Genomic DNA, 25,764 nt, shown 5'->3' with positions numbered 1-25,764 from the left:
CTAAAAATATTGGTAGAGTTTTTAAAAATTGTTTACTAAAACGTTTTTGATCGACATTTCATATTTTTCTCCTTTTTTCAACTCAGACCATGCTCAGTAACTTCTGGCAAGTTTCGTAATGAGATTCCTAGAGCTTGACTACGGCAAATCAGTAAGAAAACTGATTGTTGCTATTGTTATAGCAGCTTACTAAACTGTGTCAGTGCGATGTAGTCACCGGGGGTCTTCGTCTAACTCAACTAACGGATACGTGCTGTTTCGACAGGTTGTGTCCAGAGGAAGAGGGATGTTAGGTGGGTAGGTTTGATGTGGCATATGAAAATGTGGTTAGTATCATGAGATGTGCCTTCACATGCTGGACATTTGTTGGGTATATCGGGGTGGATTCTGGATAGGTAGAAGTTTAGTCGGCTACAGTATCCAGAACGCAATTCGGTCAAACCTACGCGAATGTCTCGGGGTAGTTGAAGCTTTTCATTTGCAATAGGTGCTGGTTGGACTCCGATTACGGCATTCAGAGGTCGGGAGTTTAGGAAGGCGGTAAGTGTCTGCCGATGAATATCATTTAGCGTTTGTCTGTATACTGTCCGGTCCAGTAGTTGTAACTTCGTTTTGGCCTGAATCTCGTCAGAATAGTTGAAGAGATGCCGCCTGATATGCCTGAGAGGCGGTATTGGTTCTAGCAAGTGTCTCCAGACCTGAAACCTTTGCTAGCACCTAAGCAGAAACTGCTTTCTGACATTTTGTTGCGCTCCGACTAGATAAGCCCAGCATAGTTCAAGGCCGGCAGGCCAATTGTTTTAAATCTCGCCAGTAACATTTCTTTGTCTTTGCCCCTCGTACTGCTGGCAAGGAATTTGACGACTTTGTTGCGGTTTTGGACTTTAAAGCAATTGCGCTTGTGTGCGCAGAAAAGAAGGGCAAACTATCTAGGGCTTGGCCACAATTTTGGGTTTTTTTACTGTCTATATTGGTGTGGCATCGACTTTGACCTGCAGCTGTAGTTTGACTTCCTTCGCCCAGATGGGAAAGAGGGTCGCCGTGGATTTTGTGAGCGAAAGGTGGAAAAGCGAGAAAGGGTGGTGAGATAATTGTTCAGTTTGGAACACAGGTCACCGATCTCAATCCCCGATGCCACTATCGAATGTTGTTACCCTCCTTTGAGTGGACACCTCTCTTGGACAGACTAAAATTGACTGACGGTAAATGCCAACCCAAGAGATATTTCACTGTATGTCATAGGTGCTTACACCCTTTTTTTGTGTTTGGCCGAAATCCTCCTCCTATTTCTGGTTTGCGTTTTAATGAAGGGATTTACAGTTTTATGCCGCTTGGCAGATGGTTTTTTTGAAGAGCTTTTTCATGGCCAAAAAATACATTCGGAAGTTTGCCACTGCCTGCGGAGAGAGGATCGCCATTCGATTTTTCTTTCTTTAATTTGGTGTCTCATAAGGTTTCGAACCCGGGCACTACCGAATGGCTAAGGCGAACACCTTCTTACTATAATCAAACCTGCAAATAATTCAATGCTGGATAACTTGACAAGAAATCATTCCATCCTCTACTTACTAAGCGTGAGAAAAGTCGAGAACAAACTCATGTGAAACAAAAGCAGGAATTAAATAAAAGTTTAAGTTTTTATTAGATCATGCACCAAACCCAAGAACCACAAAAAACACCAATTACATAATTATAAATTAATTATTGAGCCTATTTGCACATAACTCGAATACAAAGGTAGGAAGATGTGTAATTCTTTCCACCCCTAAATGGTACGTGAAAAGCGGATTTCACTGTGATTCATAAGTAAGACCATTAAGCAGAAGCCACCACAGAAAACAAAGAAGTTTTCAATATCACTTGGCTGGAGTGTAATTTTTAGATCATCTTAGAATATTAATATAGCTCTGTCCTAATAATTATACGATGTACTTATAAATATAAGATAAAGAAATACATATAACCGACTATAATGATGTAGTCCGCATTGTATTATATGTCCGTATCATCTTAAGCTACTGACTGAACGAATTTTGTGCTTCTGTTTCTCTTTGTCTTATACTAAGAAAACTAGCGAATATGAAGTGGGCCGAGTGGCACAACCATTTCTTGTGCGCCATTGATTTGCATAAAGGACGCAGATCTTCTGTTGAATTTCTATTGAGTCGAGTGGAACTGTTCGATTAGAATGAGTGAGGACACTAACGTGAGTTAAAACAACGCACATGGAATATTTTATTATTAAAATTTACTGCACTAACTGCATTGGGAAATACATTTTTTACTGTACTGTACCTATAAACTATACATATTTATACCGCTTGGAAAACATACTAATTTTAATGCAATTTACATATTTAACTCTTGGCACTGCCGAGAACATTGGCGTCCTTACTTAGTATTGTAAATTATTTGGTTGTGGTTTCGTTCTTATCTTCCCCGATGATTTTGCATTCTTATTGAAAAATGTGCTGCTATCGGCTACAAATTTGTCGAATGTAAGAACAATACTACAGTGTATTGAGCTTTCGTTTCTGTTATGCGGGTGCCAAGATTTTTATGTATCTATGTATGTATAAATCCTTTTCAAATTTGAAATATGAACTGTGCCGCAAAGAGACGCCACGATTGCGGTACGTATTTTTTCGCTCACATTCTGCACGTCTTATTGTACGGGGCGAAGCTTGGACGATGATTACATTCTATGAAACGGTTCTTGGTGTGTTTTTCAAATAGAGTCTGCGAAATATATAAGGACCGCTGCGCGTTAGTGACAGCGAATATTGCAGAAGAAGGCACGATGAGCTGTATGACCAAAATGGACATGGGGCAGTTAGTAAAGATACAATGGCGAGTTTGGCTATTTTCCCGATCGCAAAAAACCCATTTGATCCTTTTTCATTGTTTAAATTATCGCAGGTATTAAACAGGTAGTATTTGGAATCGATGTTTCGTCATGTGGAACCTGCTGCGTTTATTCCATTGCATTATTCCTTCCTCATCAAATGAAACTTTGTCTATCCACAACTTTATTAAGGGTACCCGGTGGTCTAGAGCACGAAAATTTCACCTATTTTCACGATTCTTTTTTTTTTTTTTGCCATTAAAAATTTAAAAACGATGTTTCAACTTTTCGGCCTTATTAGTATGTTTATTGAGCAAACAAAAAATTTTTTTTTTACTTTTGTAACAATATTTATTATTATAAAAATGCCGCTGAAGATGACCCTCTCGAAAAATCGAACCCGGACGGCGTAGATTCAAGACTTCTACTCATAGATTTCAAGACTTCTACTCATCTGAAACACAAAATTCAAGAAGATTCTTAAACAGAAAGAGTCCAGTTATAGTCAGAACTAAAACAAATAGTAAAAATTAAAAATTGACTTTATGGCGCACTTTTGAAAAAAAGTTCGTAAAATCGGGTTTTTTTCACTAGTTTTTAGTTTAAAAAATTATTTATTTAAATAAAATTATGATTCTAGTTCCGACGATAGCGATACATGTTGTGAACAACATATCCAAATTTCAAGTGAATCGGTTGAATAGTTTTTTTGTTTTCATCCCCGCAGTGCCAAAAAAAAGTCGTTTCAAGATAAATGAGTTTAAAGTTTGAGGTACAGGAGCGCGCGGACCACTCTCTACCTCAATAATGGGCTGTAGAAGCTATAATATAGGGAACTTCCGCATGAAAATTTTGCAGTATATTCTTAAAAGCTTATACTTCCGAAATATTGAAAAAACAAAAAATCGATTTTTTGAAATTTCTAGACCACCGCGTGCCCTTATGAAATTGGCATATCCTTTAGATTAGTTAAGGTTTCGATGGTTGACCCTTAACATAAGCATGTAGAAGGGGGCCAAATTAGGCCACTAGCTCCCTGATTCACAATGTGGTGAAACCACTTCGCCTCTCGAATAATCGATAAAATACTGTAGATGACTGCCGAATCCAAGTCTGTCAGACATTTAAAGAAGAATTTTAAGAGTTTGGACGACGATATCGTGTCCTTGAATGAGCGAAACAATAGCGTGCTTAACTATGTGCTTAAGGCTATTCACCTTTGTCTCGTTATTTCAGCAGCGACAGAAGTCATTTTGCTCCCACAAGACTTCCTCATTCTTCTAGGCTTCTAGGCCAGACCTATCTAGTTATCTCACAGCTGGCTTGCACCATATCCTTTGACTAAATACAGAAAATAATCGAACTCTTGGCTAGCATTTAAAGAAAAGCGGGCGTGCAAACAAAAAACAAAAACATTATAATAATCTTCAAAATCGAATGTCTCGACACGTCATCGAACCAAAGTAAATTGAAATTACTTAAATAATATTTCGGAATGCATCTGCGCACTTAATTTCGTTGTTCACACAAAATTTAATACAACTTCTTTGATCCATCTTTTTGAATAGGTAAAAATCGAAGACGAGATGAAACACGTGCAAGCAAGTTGTCAACAATTAACTGAACATTCAAAATGGCCGAACTCGTCGGCATGAGTGAGAGACATGAGTACCAACATATTGCCACAAAAAAATCGAAATTCGAATATACGTAACCTGCGAAAATTCAAAACTCGCAATACTTTTTGAACACACCTCGTATACTGGGGTGAATGTTTTTTAAATTTTGTTACTATTTTGTAATATTGTCTATTCTTTGACCACAACCACATGTGTAAATCAAACTTTCAAACTTTATAGAAAGTAAAGAAAAATTCAAAAAAGTTTCATCTTAAGTTTGACCTTTTTAATTTTAATTTTTGGAAAAGTTCCGAGAGCAGTTCTATAGCCCATTGCATTTTGGTATAACAAAGTGTCAGTTTTTTGGTGACCGCTCTTTGATTTTGTTTATATAAAAAATATAATTTATAAAAACTGGAGTTGATTTTTTTTAATTTCCGAACGGTCTTGCGCTTTTTCTTCCACAAGAAATTAAGTTTTAGATGGAATAAAGTGGAAAAGTTGTAAAAAAAAAAAATATTAAAAATCTAACCCGCTTAAAACTTGCACTTGTTTTTTTTTGATGTCTATGGTTTGTTATAAAATGAAAAACCAAAACAAAATTTACTCCAAGAACTTTTCAAATATTCACACAAAAAATCATCATACACTCATTTCGCCACTTTATGTCTGTATATATGGTATATAGACATATGAGAAACTAAGAGAAGAAATATCCTAAAGTAAGTAGAATTTTAGTGTGTTTGTGTTGTACAAATAGAAAGATAATGGTGGCAATTGTACTGCATAGAAATGAAAGTGTTCGTATAGATATTTCCGAATATGCTTTGTAGCTACATATATATATGCATATGTACGTGTCTGTAAATTTGCTGTAGCCAGCTACGTATTTCCAAGATATAAAATTTTATCTGCATACAAGTGGTATGGGGGTTTTAGCAAAACAAGCATTGGCATTGTCCTGTTCGTTAATTACATTAGCAAGAATCTAAATGAATTGCAAAGCACCAGTATGTTTGGTTTGGCAACCGAAATAAAAATGGAAGATAAAGAAAAGGAACTTCAGTAAATTTCTGCTTAAGATACTCAGATAATCTATAAGAAATATTGTGCATATTCTCAAAATCATAAGTAAGCCTCTAATACATACATATATTAAGCCCTTTTTGAGAGCCCATTATCCCGGCAACAACTTTTTAGAAATTGCGTCTTTCATTCAAATTTTGCTCCTTTGATATTCAACATTTTATACTTTTTATATTTCACACGTCTCCTTAAAGGCACCTGCTTACAGAGTTACGGGAAAGTCATCCTAGACACTTAAGGGCATTTATAATATGCACTCAGTTATATAAAATCATCAATATACAGTTAAAAATAGCTGTTAGTTAAAGTTTTGAATTAACGATTTTTCGCAAAGTGCTTTCCATAAAAAAAGTCTCGCAAATTATCTTAAAAATGAGTACATTTTTAATCGGAATGCCCTTTAACTACAAACAGAAAAAAATCAAACCTTTAAACTAGTTTTTAAAAAAATTAACTCACAGCAAAAAAAAAAATTAAATAACCTCTAAAAATGAAAATCTCTTTGACGGTGAGGATGAAGTACCTGCCACTTAATTCAAGCGAGTTTCTTCTGAATTAAAATGCAATCTTCCGGAAAACTTTAAGATTGCTAGAGTTGAAGGAAAAATGTCGAAGTTATATATAAGGTTTTTAATAAGAGGTGTAATTTTGATATTCAAAGAAAAATGCTATTTTTTAATATAAATAAACGGATGTTTATTTCATTATAAAGAGGACCACGCTAACAGGTCAATATCCTTTTCATGAAATTGTCCATAACTTAATTGCAAAGTGGCTGCCCTATGCCCTCGATAGCCTCACAAATTCTATCTTTGAGGTCTTGAATCGACCCTGGGCTGTTGGCGTAGACCTTCTCTTTCACGTGGCTCCAAAGAAAAAAGTCACAAGGTGTTAAATCACAAGATCTTGGTGGCCAATTATGATCACCTCTTCGAGAGATAACACGGTCCGGAAACTTTTCCCGTAAAAGATCAATGGTTTCGTTGCTTTTGTGGCACGTAGCGCCGTCCATCCAATTCCGGCCATAAAAATCGTGAATCCTCTCGATAGCCTGTAACACCTGTTATTGGTAAACCCTTTATTTTTCGGTATTTGGCCGAGCTTCTCCTCCCATTTGTGACGTGTGTCTTAATGTTGTTCCACAAATGGAGGGACCTACAGTTTTAACCGACTCCGAACGGCAGATATTAGAAAATACTTTTTCTTCACACATTTCTTCATTTCAACCTATTCGCCACGCTGTAACCTATTCGCCAAATTAGTGTGTCAAAATTTGTATGCTATTTTATTTATTTTAATAATAATATTTTAAATAAGTATCATTTATTTTTCACTACCAGCGTTACTAGAAAATAATTCGACAGCCTGTGAATTTTTTGTCAAATTTACGTTCGGCCAATCTAGCTGTCGGCAGTTCAATGCCATATTGTGGCACTGTACGAAGAACATTTTTCAAAGGGAGATATCGAAAAAAAACAATAAATGAGTAAAGTCTTTATTTAACAGAGCAAACAAAACTAAACAATATGCGAAGATGGAGTTAAAATTCGGTCCAGGAGGATCACTGAGAACCATAGAACGGGTTAAGCACCAGATTTTTCATATTCCCACAAAAGCTATGTTTTCTTTAAATCATAAAATCAAACACGAATATGCAAAATTATTTATAGCATGTAGCATAAAAACTATTACGCAGCTAAAACGCCACTGATTTCACAAAAAAAATGTAAAAAACCACAGTACATGGCACAAATTGCAATTGGAAATTTAATCACTAAAAACATGCGGTTTATTGCATGGAAGGCTGTTCTAGATTGTACTTAACACAAGAAAATTCTAGCTGCGTACAAAAACAAGTCAAAGGTTACAGTTTCGAGAATATCTTGTTTTATGGAACAAGAAATGCTCTCACAAGAAATAATATTTGAACAGTAAAAAGCAAGGCAACTCTCGGCACGTTATATTGGAAACTGACTAAGAAAAACGGGAAAGTTCTGGGGTAGCTACCATCAAATACAGATTTTAATATTTTTGAGAATTGAAGCACGAAAACCTACCAACATTTCTCAATTAAAGCAATTTTTAGCCGGTGAGTGGAAAATATTGGCCTAAATTTAATCGATTAGATTCCTCAGGATGATTCGTTTGCCGTACCATATCTCGAGTACCATAACTCGAGCATAAATTAATATATAAGCATTTCAATGCAACTTTGCCCAAGGTGTAATGGTATTGAAAATAAGCTAAGTCGTCTAGTAACGAAGCTCATCTTCCATGTAACGGTAATTTTTAAAAAAGGAAAAAACGTTATATCGCTGTTTCAAGTTACTCAAATTTAGTACAAATGATGAACCCGAAAGAAGAAATATTGTGCGACTTCAACGACAGGGTGGGCAAGGAGGTAATTTTTGATCCCACAGTCGGAAAATTCAGCCTGCACAAAGAAACATCCGGTAACGGACAAAGGACAGATTCCAGCATAAAAAGATCCACCAAGCTACCTGGTTGTCCCCTGATGGAAAAACGCGAAACCAGGTCGATCATGTTGTGATAGATGGAAGACACGCATCTAGTGTATTAGTGGTACGTACAATCCGAGGACCCAACATCGACACCTAAATGTCTTTTGAAGCTTTCATGAGTTCAAAAGGTAGTTTTGTATAAATCTGTCAAGAGTTTTTGGACATCAAATTTTGCATTAATCTGAATGATCAAACAGTGTAAAAAATGTTTATCTCAGCATACCTTAATTCTTTGTTACGCTGAAATAAAAATATTACAGAGGGCAAAGTTAAAAAAATATAAACCCTATTCTCAAACAAGAAAAAACTAGTGGAATAGTTATGTAACAAATAGTATAATATTATACAATGAATGAAGCGAAAAACGGAATTGTATAATAAATAATTGATGCTTTCAAACTAAGAATGATTTCGCACTTTTACAACTCTCTGTTGAATGGCGCCACTTGTAGTGTTCTTTCAAAAGAAACAAAAGTATATGAAGGCGAGTAAAATTTTGTGAGAATTCCAAATGAATTTATATGTATGTGTATACGAAAACTGTAAAGAAAAATTGTCTGGATTGGGAAGTAGGAATAAAGCAGTAATCGGCACATTTATGCAAAAGCACTTGCCACGCTTTAATTTACGAGGAAGAAATGGCTGGAAGCTTGTAATGTTCAGGATTAGAACCCGGCAAAATGTCCTTGTGTGCACAATATATTTTTAGTCTGCTGACATAAGCATGAGCGCATAGAAGGCGGTACTATCAAAAAGTGCTGCTTTTGGGATTAGTCTTGTTGAATTTACATTATCATTCCCAGAAATTGTATGCACTTATTTATTGACTACAAATTAACTGGCTTCTAAGGCCTTCTTTCCATTGAAATGATATTTTTAACTCCAAAGCTTTACCTTCGTTCCGGAATGAAAAACTTTTTCACTCCAACGTGCTGTGCTACAAGTAGACAATGCACTGTCACTTTTCATAAACACCTTCCGAAAAGGAATAACATGACTAATTAAATCCGGACAGAGAGGATACTACCATTGGCCTCCCTCTTTGTATATAGATTGTAGGTATATCCCTCTCAACCTACAAAATGCACGAGATGGATCGGTAGGTTGACATGTAACGCTGCAAAAAGAATTTAACAAAAATCGGTCAAGAAAAAACGTCTCTATTTTAGTTGATGTGATCATAGGTAACTGTCTCCTAGGGCGAGATACTAAAGATTGAACGTACGTCATTTCGATTATTGTCGAAGCTGCAAGATTGAGAAGAAGGAAGAGGCACAGTCACTGTCTTGCGTGCCTTATCACTAGGCTTAAATAATTTGGCTCAACGTTCTTGAATGATAAGCAATATAAATGTCAGCCAGATTAGTGAATTTGCACTTAAAACAAAATCGTTTAACGAAGAGTGGCAGATAAACTGCTAGTATGGTATCAAAATGGATGGGCAACTGTCTAAATCAGTTAGCTTAAAAATCGACAGCCACTTCTACCTACCTGCCTACCTACCTGTCTGCTCAGTTATTCATTCAAAAATGTACCATATACATGGACGTATGTATGTATTTGGTATTTTCCAATCTTAACCAAAGGCACTAACAGTGCGGATAGTGAACTTTTTTAGGGAACCACTCTTATAAACATTGTATATATTTGTATTGCTTCCGCATCAAGTTATAAAAACAGTGATTTATTCCACCAAGGACGTATCCCCTACTAACGATTCGTCAACTACTTGGTTATACACCAGTGTTATACACCAGATAGTAAGCCATCGCCATCGCCACCACTGCGTTACAAGTAGATTGCAGGGCACACGCAGAGGGGCTATCGCCACCTTCACTTCGTCCGCCTTTCGTCAGTCTCTTCAGAGGCAGCTAAATATGTATAATAAATTCAGGGGCACATTAGTTATTGGCAACTAATAATGCAAAATAATCGTCTTAAATTACAAAAACTTACATTTATAATATACTTCTTTGTAAAAAAATACTTTTAAAACATCTTTTATTTTGGGTGAGCTACAATAACAAAAAAAATATTATATGCACTTATGCCACTTGCAAAGTTGATGATATCACTCCACAAAATATAATTTTTTCCAGTATGCTTCTGAAAAGACATTGTGTATGAAACAACTTTAAAACAAATACATTTTTTCTTATACATAGGGTTTTTCGTATACATTGTTTTTCAATTGGCGCGGGTCGATTTTGGCGCCCTGTGGCAGCCATTTTGTTTTGGTGACATCTGTCAAATCTTTTGTTTATTATTCAGTTGTTTATGCCAAATCATCATGGCAAGTTATACGATTTAACAGCTCGTTCAAATGATAAAACTTTATTATCAAAATGAGTGTTCATTAACGCAAACGTTGCGCGCATTGCGCCCATTTTTCGGTAGACGTGGTGGCCCTTCCAATTTCTTATGGCCTATATTGAACCATATGGACCTAGACGACATGTGGTTCCAGCAGGACGGCGCTACGTGCCACACAGCATTTTATTCCATTTCAACATCTACCCGCCCTACCCTATACTATACGTTATGCTTTCATCTCCTCAAATTATTTAGCCGGGAAAGACACAATTTCTTTGTATTTGTTAGAGAGCTCTAAATAAAATGATTATAATTTTAATAAAAGTACATGAAATTGAAACAAAGAAACAAAACATTTAACCTGCAAGAACCACTCATTTGCGCACAAAATTATAATGCTACTAGACGCCGTCTATTCGCCACTTGTCTGCTCGCTATATTTGGGCTTTGCTAATTAGACTGCATTCATACAGAGCAAATTGCGTTGCTTCAACTTAGCGAATTCGCTTTTGATTTTCCCGTCGTGTTACTATACCTTGCAATTTTTAGTTTTTAGTCTATAATCAATAACAACATTGAGAAGAACAAGAACACAATGGGTGTGAACAGAGCTCGAGCATCAGAAGTAACACGTTAAAGCAACAAAATCTGCCCTGTGTGAACGCAGTTTTACTAATACTCATTAAGTGCTTCCAAACAAATGCAATTTTTACTGAACTTTTCCAATGCTACTCTCATATGTTTATTTTCTTCAGTTGTTTCAACTATCCGCAACTCGTCGCCTGGCGAATCGAAAAGGCTTTCTCTTTCTCTGGTCACAAAGAAACTGTAAAATGTGCAAAGTGCACTACGCAAAAATAAAATAAAATGATTTTGTTTTTAATTTCGTCGCCAGTCTTTCGTAAAGAAACAAAAATTGGTTGTTACAGGACAGACGAAATGTAATGCAGAGAGGCCAATAGTTCTCTGACAAATGTTTTGCAATCTACATGTAAAGCCGCGGTGGTTATTGACTCCAGCAAATCCTAGCTTCTATTTGTGAGTTAGACCATCAGCCAGTCACACACATACATACATATACAATATAATAAAAAACGTATAACCAAGCGATACGACTTCGTGAATTTAAGCACTCATTCACTCATACACATTAAGGTATGTGCATATGTATGTAAACTGTAGAAGCAAGGGTATAAGCAAAATTCGCATGTAAATATTGATATTTATAAGTAAATTCAGTCATACTAGGTTTGCCTATGTGCTCGTATGTAGTTTCTGCAAAAGCACGCTTGAAGCATATAAAATTCTAACTGCCAACAGCTGAATGAGTCTAAAACTAGCAAGGCGTGATGCAGCATACATTTTATAAAAAAACATCAGCAATCAACAACGATGCTGTGGATTTTGTACGTGTATAGGTAAAAACAGCAGCAGCAGCGATAAAATATTCATGGTGATTGCAGTTCGCTAACGCCAAAGCTGTCGCTTGAATTGCACACACTCACATACATACATGTATGTATATATGTATTACATATACACACACATACAAATGTAGGTACAGATGAAGGCAAACATGCAGGCAATCTGCCGACAAACAAACACACATATCCTTTGGTTCTTTTAATAAATTACAACTAGGTCAGTCAGCAAAAGTAGGGGAAAAGTAAATGATGGCCAGTGCTGGCTGCTAGTCGTTGGTTGTTGGCAAAACCACTCGAAAATGCTACGTTTAATAACAAAAACAACTGTAAGAATATCTTTCAACAACAAGAAAAACATCAACAATTTTGTATGATTGCATACAGATGAAATCCCAACAATTCGGAATATAGCCAAAATTGTAAAGTTGTAACTGATTGCCCTTTGCGCCTTTGGAAATTCCACCATGGCGACCGAAAAAAATGATATGGAGTGATTAAATAGTGAATGCTGTTGAAAGTGATAACTATCTGGGGATCGGATTTTGGCAACATATTAAGAAAAATTGAAGTATCTGCTGTATACAAATGAATTGCTAATGCTTCACAGCAGCGGTAAGTTATCATAGATCGTACGACAAACCAAATCACATTTGAAGAAATTACTATGCATGAGAAACTAGAGCTCAAATACAATAAGTTTGCGTCTTTTTAATTTCTTAGCAGAAAGTCACAATTTTTTTAAAGGACCTTCATTCTCCCGAACGACAGTTTCTTCAAAAAAATCGTATGCATTCTGTGACAAAAGTACCGGGAATTGTTCTATAAAACGCAAAGTCATCAAATTCCAGTCACCAAAGCCCCTTTTAAACGCGTTTGAAGAGATCTTCTTCAGCTTCTTCAGCGAATTCTCCTTAATGGCCTCTATCTACTCAAAGCGGCGTCCATGGATTGGAATTTAGGTTTTGGGAAAAGGAAAAAGTCACAGGGTACTAAATCCGGTGAATACAGTGGTTGTTCAATGATATTTGTCAAGTTTTTGGTGAAAAAAGTATTCACAATATGAACCTTGTGAGGCGGTGCATTATCATGGTGCAACATCCTTGAGTTTTCTTTCCACAAATTGGACCGTTTTCTACGCGCATTCTCTCTCAAGCGACGCATAACTTCCCAATAATATTTTTTATTTACCGCAAAACCATTTGGAATGAATTCCGAGTACACAACACCATGATAATCAAGGAAACCAAGCAGCATGACCTTCATTTTTAACCGAATTTGGCATGGTTCTTTGGGTTTCGGTTCATGTGGATAGCGCCATTCAACCGCCTGTTGACTGGGCGGCATGCCAAACTCATATACCCACGTCTCATCCTTTGTTATGATGCGCTGGATAAAGGTTGGTTCCGAGTTCACTTGCTCAAGCATGTCTTCAGCCTCCTTCTTCCGATGAATTTTTGAAAGAAATTCAATTCTCTTGGAACACGTCGAGCAGCCATGCGTCTCATGCCCAAATGTGAGATATGCTAAGGTCACGAGCTACCTCCTTTAAACTTAAATAAGGGTTTTCCAGCACCATTTGCTTGACTTTTTCGACGTTTTCATCCGTTAGTTACGTTGATGGGCGACCAGATCAGGGCATATCATCCACGTCTTCTCGGTCCTCTACAAAAGCCTTATACTACTCATAGACCCCTGTTTTTGATAAAGCACACTCATCAAAGGCTTTCTGCAACATTTCCAATGCTTCGGCACACGATATCTCCTTCAAAACACAAAAATGAAAACAAGTTCTTGGGTCGAAATTTTTATCCATAGTATATCAGCTTGCTAAAAGAGGAACCGATCGGCCTACATTGGATCATGTCGGTCTACACTACGCAAGCCAACAGTAGATGGCCCAAGGACTCCACTTGAGGTATAACTAGAGAGGCCAGACTTAGAAGGAATGGACACAGAACTTGGTCATCAATCTATGCCGACCTTCCTTTAGTACAGTGGTTGATATAGTCTGATAAATCGTTAATTGCTCTAGTCAACCTTGCTAAACCAATCAGTGCCGCCGGCGAGTTTCCTTCAAATAATATCCACCACCTGAGGATAATCACGCCTGCCTCTGTGTGCACAGTGCAGTAAAAGAAAATATTAAGAAGATCCCATTAGGCAATACTATATAATAACTCCGATGACAGTAGCTATAACGTCCCAAATCACTAATTTTTGCCTTGACATCTGGCAAGATAGGTAGGGTAGATTCCTTGATAAGCAAACAGCATATATCATAATTAATATTATTTCCCATCAAGAATCTGCTTCGTCTAAGTTTGCCTTGAGGGTGCATCTGCCATATAGTTTCTCATGAACCGAGACCCATGTGAGATGTAATTTTCTTAGTTTAGTCATCTCCTGTAGTGGTCGACAAAATTCCGCCACAAGTTTTGAATCGAAAGCGACGGTCGAAACCTGTACCTCCAGTTTACCTCTGTTCCACAGACTACCATAAAGTAGTAAGCCGTCCTTTTCTAGTTGTTAAATTCTGATGGCCAAGACTTCCGTCTGGAAAACGCTACAGTGATAGAGCAAACAAAAAGAAAAGTTACGGGGTAGACTTGGTGAGAACACTGCACTCCCTACTGTATTATTAACTTTATAATCAACAATGTAAATGGCTACACTACCAAGCTGAGTGTGTCAGTTGTCTCTTTGCTATTTCCTGATGGTCTGCTTATGATTTTTGTGTTAAAATTGATCTTCCTCTGTGTTTCACGGCACAAGGCTACACATTTTTGAAATATTTGAATAATATAGGATTGGATAAGCCCACTTGGACAATTTGATCAAATGCAGGACAGGTCTGGAGCAGAAGGTTTTGAGCGTCCTCGTACGGTTGAGGAGCATTTCTCACGTAACCTATGCAGATCCATCAGCAAATGTTGGAACTTAGCTTCCACTTATAATATTGGCTGTGTACGAGCAGCATTTACATTTCTTTCAAAGCGAATTCATGATCAAGTTTCGCGGGAATGCAACTCCCTGAGATTTTCTCACAGCGACGAAACGTGTGCCCTTACTACCTTACAAATAAAAGATCTTGCAGGTGAACTCCAAATAATTTCAACTCATTCGATTTAGTCTCAACAGTTATTTTGTTGAAGTATCTTCAATATTTACGAAGGTTAGAAAACAGAAGTATTTTGCACTAACTAAATTTCTTCATATAAGGGACTAAACTGTACGAGTGGTATTCGGATAAAACACTAGTAAATCGGTCACTTTCGGGTTAAATTTTATTGAATTGATTTTGAACTGTCAACCAGATGAGGCCTAATTTGATACCTTGCGTCTCGACGGTCTAGAAGAACACTTTGTCCTGTATCATTTAGAAGGTTTAAGATTAGTTTCTGTTGTGGCCTCCTCTGAGCGTTACTTATAGTACATTTGTCAATTATCACGTTTAGAGTAATTTTGCCCTTACTTGAAAGCTTCTAGTATGCTTACTCCAACAGAGAATGGAAGAAGAAAAAAAGATTATATGCCGAAAATAGGCCATATCATTGGCGTATGGAAACGCTGAACCAGTAGTCACACGCTTAGCTCCCTTAAGACCTCCATTAAGTTGGCTAAACATTGCATATCATACTATGATAGTAACTATTGATGAGGATGACAACATGAGGACGGCCTGCCCTCTTCCCTTTACCTCTCCCAATGAAACAATAGCTATATATTTTCGAAGTAAATCGACGAAATTATATGGCCCTCATACAAAAAATATTATATATGAAAATCTAGACATAGACTACCAAAAAATCGGAAAATTAATTCAGGGGCTATCCAAATAGTACATAATAATAAAAGGCTGTGTTTCACTACGTTCAGACTTCCATTTGCCCAGTCAGCATTTATTATCACGAAAGTTATCGCTTTCTCACCTTCATATTATTTTCCTTCGGAAAAACTGTTCTCCGTACGTTTTAAATCCCACTGCCTCACTTGAGACACTACTGGAACAACATTTTAACGAATACGTGACGTACATAAAAAAAAAACCATTGGCTAAAATTTTTTATGGAAATTATACAATTTAATTGAAGACTGAAGTTTTTGGACAATTTTCTGCTCTAATATTTCCACTTTTTTCAATTTTTTTTGTGTGACAGAAATGCACTCGGAGGTTTGTCATTCCTTACTGAGAGCCAGTCCTTATTAGAGAAAACCTTTTCTATTATTTTGGTATTTTATGCCTAAGCGGGTTTAGAAGCAGGGCCACACCAAAGGTGGTCACGCATAAGACCATTCGGCGTGGTCTAATATTATTATTCTAGAATATGTATAGTAAATTCTTCCTTTGTTTTGATTTTTGTTCACTCAAATTGTGTTATTTATGCACGATAAAAGGTTAACTACGTGAAAGTGGTGAAATTTTTTTTAAAATATGGAACATCTTTCAACTAACATTTGCTCTTATAAATGCTGGCAGGGTTGGAACGTAGGCGCCTCATCAATACAAATACAATTATATAATAGTGTGCAAGTATGACAAATTAACCATTTATGCCACATTAAGCCGACAAATGAACACAAATTGACACAATGAGGCACAAACAACAAACAAAACACTAAAGCAATAAATCAAAATAACTACAGACTTGTAAAATTCATTCACCAAAACAATGCATATTAATAGACATGAATGTACGTATGTGCGACTGTTGCTTTAAGCACCAAGGATAATGAGTAAAGCACAAATAGGAGAAAAATTGACTTTCTCTTTCGTACCGTGCCTTCCAACTGGCTTCCAGTGGCATTATATCTAACATTAAGATAACAGTGACATTAATGAGCTTTTGAACCGAGTGTCGAGTGACAGCTTTTAATATACCTGTAAAATATTTGTTTTTTGTATTTCTCTCACACAATTTCAGCACACCGTAGGTAGCAAAACTGCCTTGACCGGCAACGGGTCGAGGCCACTGCGACTATAACTAAATGCATTCTCGCCATTTGTCCCTATACTCGTATTCGTATTTAATTTTGTTGACGTAGAATTTTATAGTTTTCATTATTTGTTAGCTTATTAAATTGACGAGGATTGCCTAAAATACAGATAACACTGCCAAAATGTAAAATATATTGGGTGGGGGAATAAGTTTATAGCGTTTTAATATTTTCTTTTAGTTTACAACGATTTGTTTGCTGTTTGGCAAAGGATAAGTATTCATTCGATAGAACTCTTTCTGTATTTATGAGTTATTTAATTTTTTATTAATTTTGAGGCTCAGAAATGGAGTACCCAGGAGGCAAGAATTAATATTTTCGATGCCTGCTCTTCTTTGCTTTTCATCGAGGTCAAAAAGCTGCCAAAGCAGCCCGGGACATTTGTGACGTGTATGTAAAAGGTGACATAGGCGAGTCTACAGCACGGAAATGGTTTGCAAAGTTCAAAAATGGCGGCTTTGGCGTCGATGATACATCCCGTAGCGTAAGATCTTTTGATTTCATTGAAGAACGTTTCAAATCACTTTTGAAGGAGAACGCTTACGAAACAAGTCGTGAATTGGCGGAAAACCGAAAATTTTGAAGCCTGGGTTCCTCACGAACTCAACTAAAAAAACAAAGAAAGTTGCCTTCAAATTGCTCTCAGCACCTCACCGCCATCGAGCAACACGTGGTGTGCATAAAAAGTGTTTATGTGCCGAATTGTCACGGGAGATGAGAAATGGTGCCTACACGAGTACATCAATATGAAGCAAAGAAAGGAGTGGGTGGCTCCAGGAGATACCCCAAAGAAAAGAATCAAACCGGATCTTCATCCATAGAAGATCATGATATGTGTTTGGTGTGACTGGGAGGGCATAGTGCACTGGGAAATGACCGGAACGAATGTCACGGTGAACAAGGAGCTCTACATTGCCCAGCTACGCTGCGTGAATGAGGATATTTGACTGAAACGACCTGATCGACATGGTCAAACCATACTTCTTCACGACAACGCAAGGCCCCATGTTGTACAAGTCGTCAAAGTCTCACTCCAAGAGCTCGAATGGGAGTTTCTTCAGCGCCCGCCGTATTCTCCAGACTTTACACCTTTTACCTCATTTGTCTCCTCACTTGCTACTCGAGTGTCTCAAATATTTTATATTCACTTTACAAAATGTTGTACATGCCATTCTGATAATGCGTGTGTATTAGTGACTGATCAAATCACACCGGGCATGTTGTGACAATAACATTGTTTAGATTTTTAAGGAAATATAATAGTGAAAACATTAAACATTTCAGAATAAAAAAAATTATAAAATATGCTTCGCAAATTATCAATTAATTATATCAGTCATTGAGCTGCATTGTCCGACATCTTACGCTTCTTTCTTTAATTGTAGGGGTTGTACATCTTTAATTTTTTTATTTTTAGTTTGTTTTTCGAATATTTTACCCTTTAACTTCGCTTTTAAAACGTCTTAAAAGCTCTTTAAGAAATATGGCAGAAGAAAAGCTCAAAAAAATCACTCAAGTAAAAAGTAAAGGGTACGCGCCCCAAAATTCTTTCGGGTTAAATTAGATTTAGTATACCACCTTGATCGAAAAGTTCCTTGAACAACGGCCAGGTGACACTCTAAGCCAACTGATTTGAGTTCCGTTTTTTTTTTTTAATTTTGTTAGGTTGCCATATTTTTGACTAGTTTTTCTACCAAAATTGTATTGGCATTGCTTGGCATTTATAAAAGTTACGCCGCCTCGAGTAAATCTACCCATGCATGTGTTTTCGATTTTTTACAATTATAAAAAAGGATTCCAATTTGCAACAGCAAGTTTGTATTCAATTTTGTGCTAAAAATTTATTCAATGGTGCGAGAAACCTTGAAAATATTGAAAAACGACGAAAAATGATACTTTAAAGAAAGCAGTTGATCAATAACCACAATTTAACCGTCAAAGGCATTGCAAAGGACTTGAACATTGCATATTTATCCATTCAGAATATTGTATAATTAGCTAATGATTTGGGTTTGCTCTGTCTTGCTGCAAAGTTGGTCACAAAGGAGCTGAATATCATGCAGAAAAAGGACAGCGTTGATATCGCCAAAGACATGATTTCCAAAGCTGACCCTGAACCAACACTTATCAAACGCATCATTAATCGAGATGAGACGAGTGTTTATGAGTACGACACGCACCCCAGACATCAGGTGACAAAATATCAAACAACCGCATCGGTTTCAGTCAAAAAAGAAAGGGATACTTAAAGTTGTTATGGTTTATAACTATATTGTAGACAACGGTTATTATTTGGACGTTCCGAGACGTTTAAGTAAGCAACTCGCCAAAACAGAAAGGATTTGTGGGAAACAACTCGTGTAGTTTGCACCATAATCACGTACCGTTGCATAAGGCCATCATGAACCACGAATATTTTATCAAGAAACGAGTACCATCCAACAGCCACCGATTTTGATCGAGTCAAATCACTATGACAAAAATCCATTTTAACAGTCGGAAGGTAGTATTGGAAAAGCGTAGACGGTATAAATGGGTATACCGAAAATGGAGTTCCAGAAATGTTTCGTGGATCAGCTTTGCAGCTGGTACTTTGAAGGCGATAAAATCACTTTTGAAGAATAAACGTGTATCTTCAGTTTTCTGAATATATAATATTTCGGGAGCTTTTTGGTCAAGGTGGTATATACATATTTACTCTATAAATAGATTATATAGATTTGATTTAATATAAATTTTTGTGTAATATTTCAAGTGAATAAATTCAAGTAAAATATTTTATTATCATTTTATCACTTCATTAGAGGCAATAGTTTTTATCGAACAAAAGGGTTTCTGATAATTCAAGTGAAAACTGTACTTTGCTCGAAAATAAATATGCATCAGCACATTATTCCATCTAACGGTATTTCTTAGCAGTAAAATCAGCAGTTGCAAAACTGCCAAAAATATTGGTCGAAATCCACACATTGTAGGAAACAAGGAACCTTCTATGGTAAGAACTACAAAGGCAGAACTGCGATGGCTTGAACATCGGAGGAAGCCAGCAAAATACTTGGGATTGCATTAAATTCCGCCTTTCCAACAGCAAAAATTAAAGAAATAACAAATTTTGCCATCAGCAAATCTCCCATTCGAACGGCTATTCTATAAGCGCCACATCCAAAGCATAAACAATTAGAAAAAAAACCTTTGAATAAATTTCGTAAAGAACGCCTCCTCGATTTCGTAAGAGTCCGTCTGTTACAAATAACGATCCAGCTGAATGGACGAAAGTAGCATTTAGTCACGAAAAGAAGTTCAATCTGAATGAGCCGGATCGATAAAATAAGTATTTCCATGACCTAAGAAAGGAGGAAAAGTACTTAAGTTGCCATTACAGCCCTGAAGGTGGTGTTATAGAATGGGGAGCAATATCGTACTATGGCGCGTTCGAATTGAGAATTGTACACTACAAAATGGCGGGAAATAGCTAGAAAGCTCTGTTGGATTCATCTTTTCCTGAGATTCCTGAAACTTTTGGATCTATTAATTGGACTTTTCAACGGGGTAATGCACCTGTTTTCATTGCATGCGTGGTCACAACTTGGATTGTGTCCCAAAACGTTGAAACTTCAGCATGACCACCGTATTCCCCAGGTCTGAACATCATTTAAAATCTATGAGGATGGCTTGTTCGTAAGGTTTATAAGAATGGACAATAATTTCAAGGCAATAATGCTTTAAGCCTGATCTGAGTTTTCATTAGGTTTCTGGAAAATTTGTACCAATGCATGCATCAACGTATTTTATGTACAAAGTACATAAATTATACATAAGGTGGTAGCACAAACTATTAATCTTTCAATAATAATTTAAAAAAGCAAAATGTCCTATATTTATATAATTATTATTTTTTCTTATTTGGTTAGAGCCTCTATTCAAGTGAGCCTATAAATCAAGCGCAGTATTACAACTGCTGAAGTATTACTGCTGTGAAATACCGAATAGATGAGACAATATTTTGATGCATGTTTATTTTCGAGCAAAGCGCAGTCTCACTTGAATTATTAGAAAACCTTGGATGACTAGATCAAATAGGGTAGCCTTAATTACCCTTTTTTCCATTATTGCATTTAATCAAGTCAGCCGAACTATAGGTACTTTGAAAAAAACACCGCGTGTGTCATAAATGGTGTTTAGTAACTGTTAATTGCCAGAAAATCTTAACAATAAGTGTAGGGTGAAAATAATTAAAGGTTGAGGTCGTACTTATTATTATAAGACACATACGCGTGTGTGAACTATTATCGCGCAGCCTTCAGCAGGTGAACCGGATCACAATATTATTGTAGTTATTGAATGATGTTCCCTTGTAGAAATTAGCTTAAAACAAAAAATGTGCTAGTGTAACTTTTCTACAAATAAGTTGAAAAATTAAAATCCTTTTTCATATGTTCTCATACGAGTACATATCTAGGTATGAATTTATGCTAAACATAATTCAGATAAAAATTATTAAATGGCGTGAACCTTGTACCTTTCGCTGTATTGAAACATACGTATTGTGGATTAAGGCTTAGATTAACGAAACATTTTCTTTATTTCTGCATTTACACCCACAAAGAGTAATAACGATTTGTTGTATTATTGTATATTTTTTATATTAAGCTGATACATCGAAAGTGTGTGTCAGATGTAGGTCACTTAAAAATTTTATTTCTTTATATTCTAAGACTATAACTGTTTATAAATGTTTGTTTAATTTTTCTTTTATTTTTTTATTTTATATTAAAGTTAATTTTATTTAATTTATATTATATGTATATGTTTATATAAATAAAATACTTGAATTTTTCGTAATTTTATGTGACTCACCTCTGACGAAGTCAAATAGCACATTCGCGAATCGGTGCTGTCGATGGAAGCCTGTTGCACGATGCCATAGCGTGAATCTCGATCACTTAAATAATCTGATCGAAGACTGTCTTGACGTATAAATTCAGCACTAAAAAAATATAGAAAGATTTTAGATTGTTTGACAAATCATTTTTTATACGTAATAGGAACGCTTTAGCTCAAAAAACCAAAAATTCGATAAAACCGGCTTTAAAGTTCTCTAAATACTCTGACGACCGCTCTAAGTAAAAGTAAAGCCACATTTTCACCTGCTGAGCTACTGTTAATAGATATCGCTATGCATTTTTTGCACTGCATAAAAGAGCAGATGGTCACTTTGGTCATATGTAGAAGATTTATTTATTTATTTATTTAAGTCTATGAATTACAAGGCTATGATACAAAAGTTGCTGAGACTAAACTACAGGTATATTTAAAAATATATAATATAGAATTCAGGAGATTTAAAAATGCTACTCTTCAAAGCGAAAAATCGGGAGCAACATCATTATGGACGGAATTTAATTCCCGTAAAGCACGAGTAATGGGCGCATTACTGACATACTTAGTTTTGAAGTTTCCCCCATAAAAGGGGTAGAAGTTCCTAAGAGATCGCTGGGGAACATTAAGTCGAATCCTTTCCAACAAGTAGGGACAATCAATTACTTCAGTAATAATATTATGAGTAAAAGACAGGCACAGTATATACCTACGAATTTCTGAGACTTAAAAGCATGAGACGAGCAGAATATGACGGCATGGGATTAATAAAATTCAGAGACCGAAGGGCATATTTAAGAAATATTTTTTGCACACGTTCGATTCTATTGATTGATTAACTACAAGGTCTCCCAATAAACACAGCATATTCTAAATGAGATCTAACAAAAATATATAGAGTAACTTAATAGTGTAGGGATCAGAGAACTTAGTGGGTGCGTCTGACGAAGTCCAACATCGAAAACAATTTTGAAGTAAAATAATTTATTGGGTTATTAAAAGTGAATTTGTTATCAAAGATAACGCCAAGGTCCTTAAACTCGCTAACACACTGCAGGACACATATCGAGATACTGTACTTAGTGCATAAAATGTTAGATGTTTTCGAATAAGATATTTGAAAGCAGTTGGATAAGTTCAGCGAAAGTCGTTAATTCTGGCACCTCAAGTAAAGCCTATTCATATCGGCTTGAAGTTTAATGGCATCCTCTTGAGTCTTGATCGCTGAGAAGATCTTAAGGTCATCAGCATAAAGCAAAAATTTAGCATATGAGAAACAACTTTTGATGTTATTAATAAATAACACAAATAAAAGTGGTCCCAAGTTACTTCCTTGCGGAACACACCACCACCAAAGTGGGTAGATGAAATACCATCAATTGTTACAACACAATGTCTATTGCTCACATAAGAGTTTACCCATTGCAGAAATGCAGAATGAAAGCCAAAACAAGCTAATTTTTCAACTAAGATTTTATAAGAAACTTTGTCGAAGTCTTTCGAAAAGTCGGTGTAAATACAATCGACCTGAAAGCCAGCCGCGAAAGAATCAATGCAGTATTCACTAAAAACAGCCAGATTAGATACTGTAGATCTGTTAGCACTAAACCCATGCTGATTAGGGCAAATTAAAGATTTAACAGCAAAGCTCAGCTTTGCACAGACCGCGTGCTCAAAAATTTTGGAAATAGTTGACAGGTTTATAATAATAATTTCTAGCGTTATTTTTATTGCCACTCTTACAGAAGGGCGTAATGAAAGAGAACTATATGTATCTAATATTTTTTTGATTATGACACTATTGCAGCAAATGAACGATAGGAATGAATTGCTAGGCTAAATGCCATGGTTTATGATGGAATGAACTACGTTGAGATGTTTTTGAGAACTAGAAGATTTAAAACCATGTTTGATCCTTCTGTACTTCAACAATTACCTCAATAACACGCAGAGTATGATTTTGGGCAATTTCATATTTCAAATGTCCATTAAGCGTAGTTGTAGGATTTTTGGTAATTTGTTTTCTATTTTTTTGGGAGACCCAAAAAATATAAGTTAATAAAGTTTGATCTGGTATTATTTCAAAATCTTAAAAACCAATAAATAAAGAAAATGTGTCGGAAAGCAATTATCCTTAGAAAAAAGGATAGTGTAATTTAAGCGCTCTCTTTTGTAGTGGTTAACGAATAGAAAGTCGGACCAATGCCAGCGTAAATCGCAAAAACAGTGAACTGGACACATTTGAGTTCTCAGTAAAAGGTGAGTAGTACTCGACAAATCATTATTATTTGAATTACCTGGGCATGTATAAGTGGACACTTAACTTTCTTAAAGTATAGCCACGAAATGCATAATGCATGCTGAAATTTAGATTCCCTAAGGTTCATGGTCTAAGACGATTACATGACCTTCTCCAACTGGGAAGAAGCGTCTGGATATGTATTTGGGTACTTAGAAAATGACCGAAAATATCAAATATTTTAATGATAAGGAATTCATCAAACCGAGAAAAAAATGTAAAAGGCTAATGTGTTAAGCCTGTAAGCCATCTCAACAAAACTACCTAGAAACACAAGAGTATATAGGCAGCTGTGAGTGACCGGATTGTTGCCTTCCCAATTTTCAATAATTAGTTATATGCCTGACATAACATAAAGACAATATTGGATACTCGTGCTCCCTGGAACATCTCATTCTACTCACCGTTGCTCGAGCGAATCAGCGCGTGCACTTTTATAACCAGAATCATTGAGACTACTATCCTGGCGCAAGGATGGCAAGGAGTCCCATGGGGAACGCTTATGACCCGAACCCGTAGTTTGTTGTGACATTAAACCCTGACCAGAGCCAGAACCAATAGTGGAGCTTCCTGAACGCCAGCCATCCGAGTGACGAAACCATTGAGCACGTGCCGATTCACCAATACATGAGGCGCAACGAGATGTTGAAAAGCTAATGGAATGGATAGAAAAAATATAGTTTAAAATAGTATTCGTATTAATAATTTCACAATTCAGGTTTGTTTGCATTTTGCTACGGCTCAACCCGACTCATAATCGAAATACTAATGTTCGTTATTCAAATTCCAACGTTTTTTTTTTTTACCTTTTGCACCGTATGGGAATGCAAAACAGGCCCGATTATAGGCATTTAATATGAACTAATAACTATTACCTTGTATTATGGTCTGATAGATAGCCACGATCTCGTTCTCTTTCACGCTCTCTTTCACGTATAAGCTCATTGCGATCGCTATAGTAACCGTCGCGCTCACGATCGCGTTCTTTGTCGCGTAGCGTTGACAAAGGGCGATGCGGTGGCAAAGGAAGTGTCGAAGACTTAACGCTGGCTATAATTGAAAGAGAATGAAGATATTTTTTTAATTTATTTGATAATTCACAAAGTTGAATGTTAAAGTGGCAGAGTGTACGTTTTAACTTTATTTCTTTTTTGTTGAATATTTAAAGAAATAGCAAAAATTATGTGCAGTTCATATTAACTAATGGAAGTTTATTCGTACACAAAAATTGATCATTCCAAAACGGGTAAGGTTTCTATTGGATATAGTAGCTTTGGGGTTGTTCATGTGTTTGTGTGAAGCACTAAAAAGCGGCTACTTAAGTTCTTGGTCCCAAAAAGCATTGCATTGACAATAAATTTTATAAATAAATATATCTTCTTTGGGAGATAAATAAATAAATTTCTCAAGTGTTGCGCTGCAAAACTTATAATTTTTAAATCTTCTCTCAATTAGAATAAATGCATGTGTAATCTTTACTGTTTTATATTTTGTTAGTTTGTGATATATGTACGTATGTATGAGCACTACTTACGCCTACGCATTGGATATGGGCTGCGCTGTGTTGATCCAGGCAGGCTTTCGGCGAGTTCTTTACAATTTTTATATTCAATTGTTGATTTATTGGATATTAGTTATTTTTATTGAGAGTAAAGATGATTTTATTTTTTATTCATTTAATTTTTTTTGTTTGGGATGGTGCGTGGAAATATAATGAGATAATGAAAAATGCGATATGAGCGTCTTGCTGACTAATTATGTATATTACATAAATGTACATACA

At 36.1% G+C, this 25,764-nt stretch overlaps 1 protein-coding gene across 1 annotated transcript in view; it reads right to left on the bottom strand.

The window, feature by feature from the left end:
- LOC129242115 (protein still life, isoform SIF type 1-like) overlaps positions 1–25,764 on the bottom strand; it is a 125,045-nt gene that overhangs the window by 53,550 nt on the left and 45,731 nt on the right. The window contains exons 10-13 of the mRNA XM_054878673.1: positions 25,516–25,572; positions 24,857–25,031; positions 24,386–24,634; positions 21,662–21,791 (exon numbers count right to left, since the gene is read on the bottom strand). Coding sequence (XP_054734648.1) covers positions 21,662–21,791; positions 24,386–24,634; positions 24,857–25,031; positions 25,516–25,572 — 611 coding nt within the window. The remainder of the gene's footprint in view (positions 1–21,661; positions 21,792–24,385; positions 24,635–24,856; positions 25,032–25,515; positions 25,573–25,764) is intronic.

Source organism: Anastrepha obliqua, chromosome 3, assembly GCF_027943255.1.
Source record: "Anastrepha obliqua isolate idAnaObli1 chromosome 3, idAnaObli1_1.0, whole genome shotgun sequence".
Lineage (NCBI taxonomy): Eukaryota > Metazoa > Arthropoda > Insecta > Diptera > Tephritidae > Anastrepha > Anastrepha obliqua.
The sequence above is the reverse complement of the archived record's forward strand: the minus strand, read 5'-3'. Positions and strand labels throughout refer to the sequence as shown.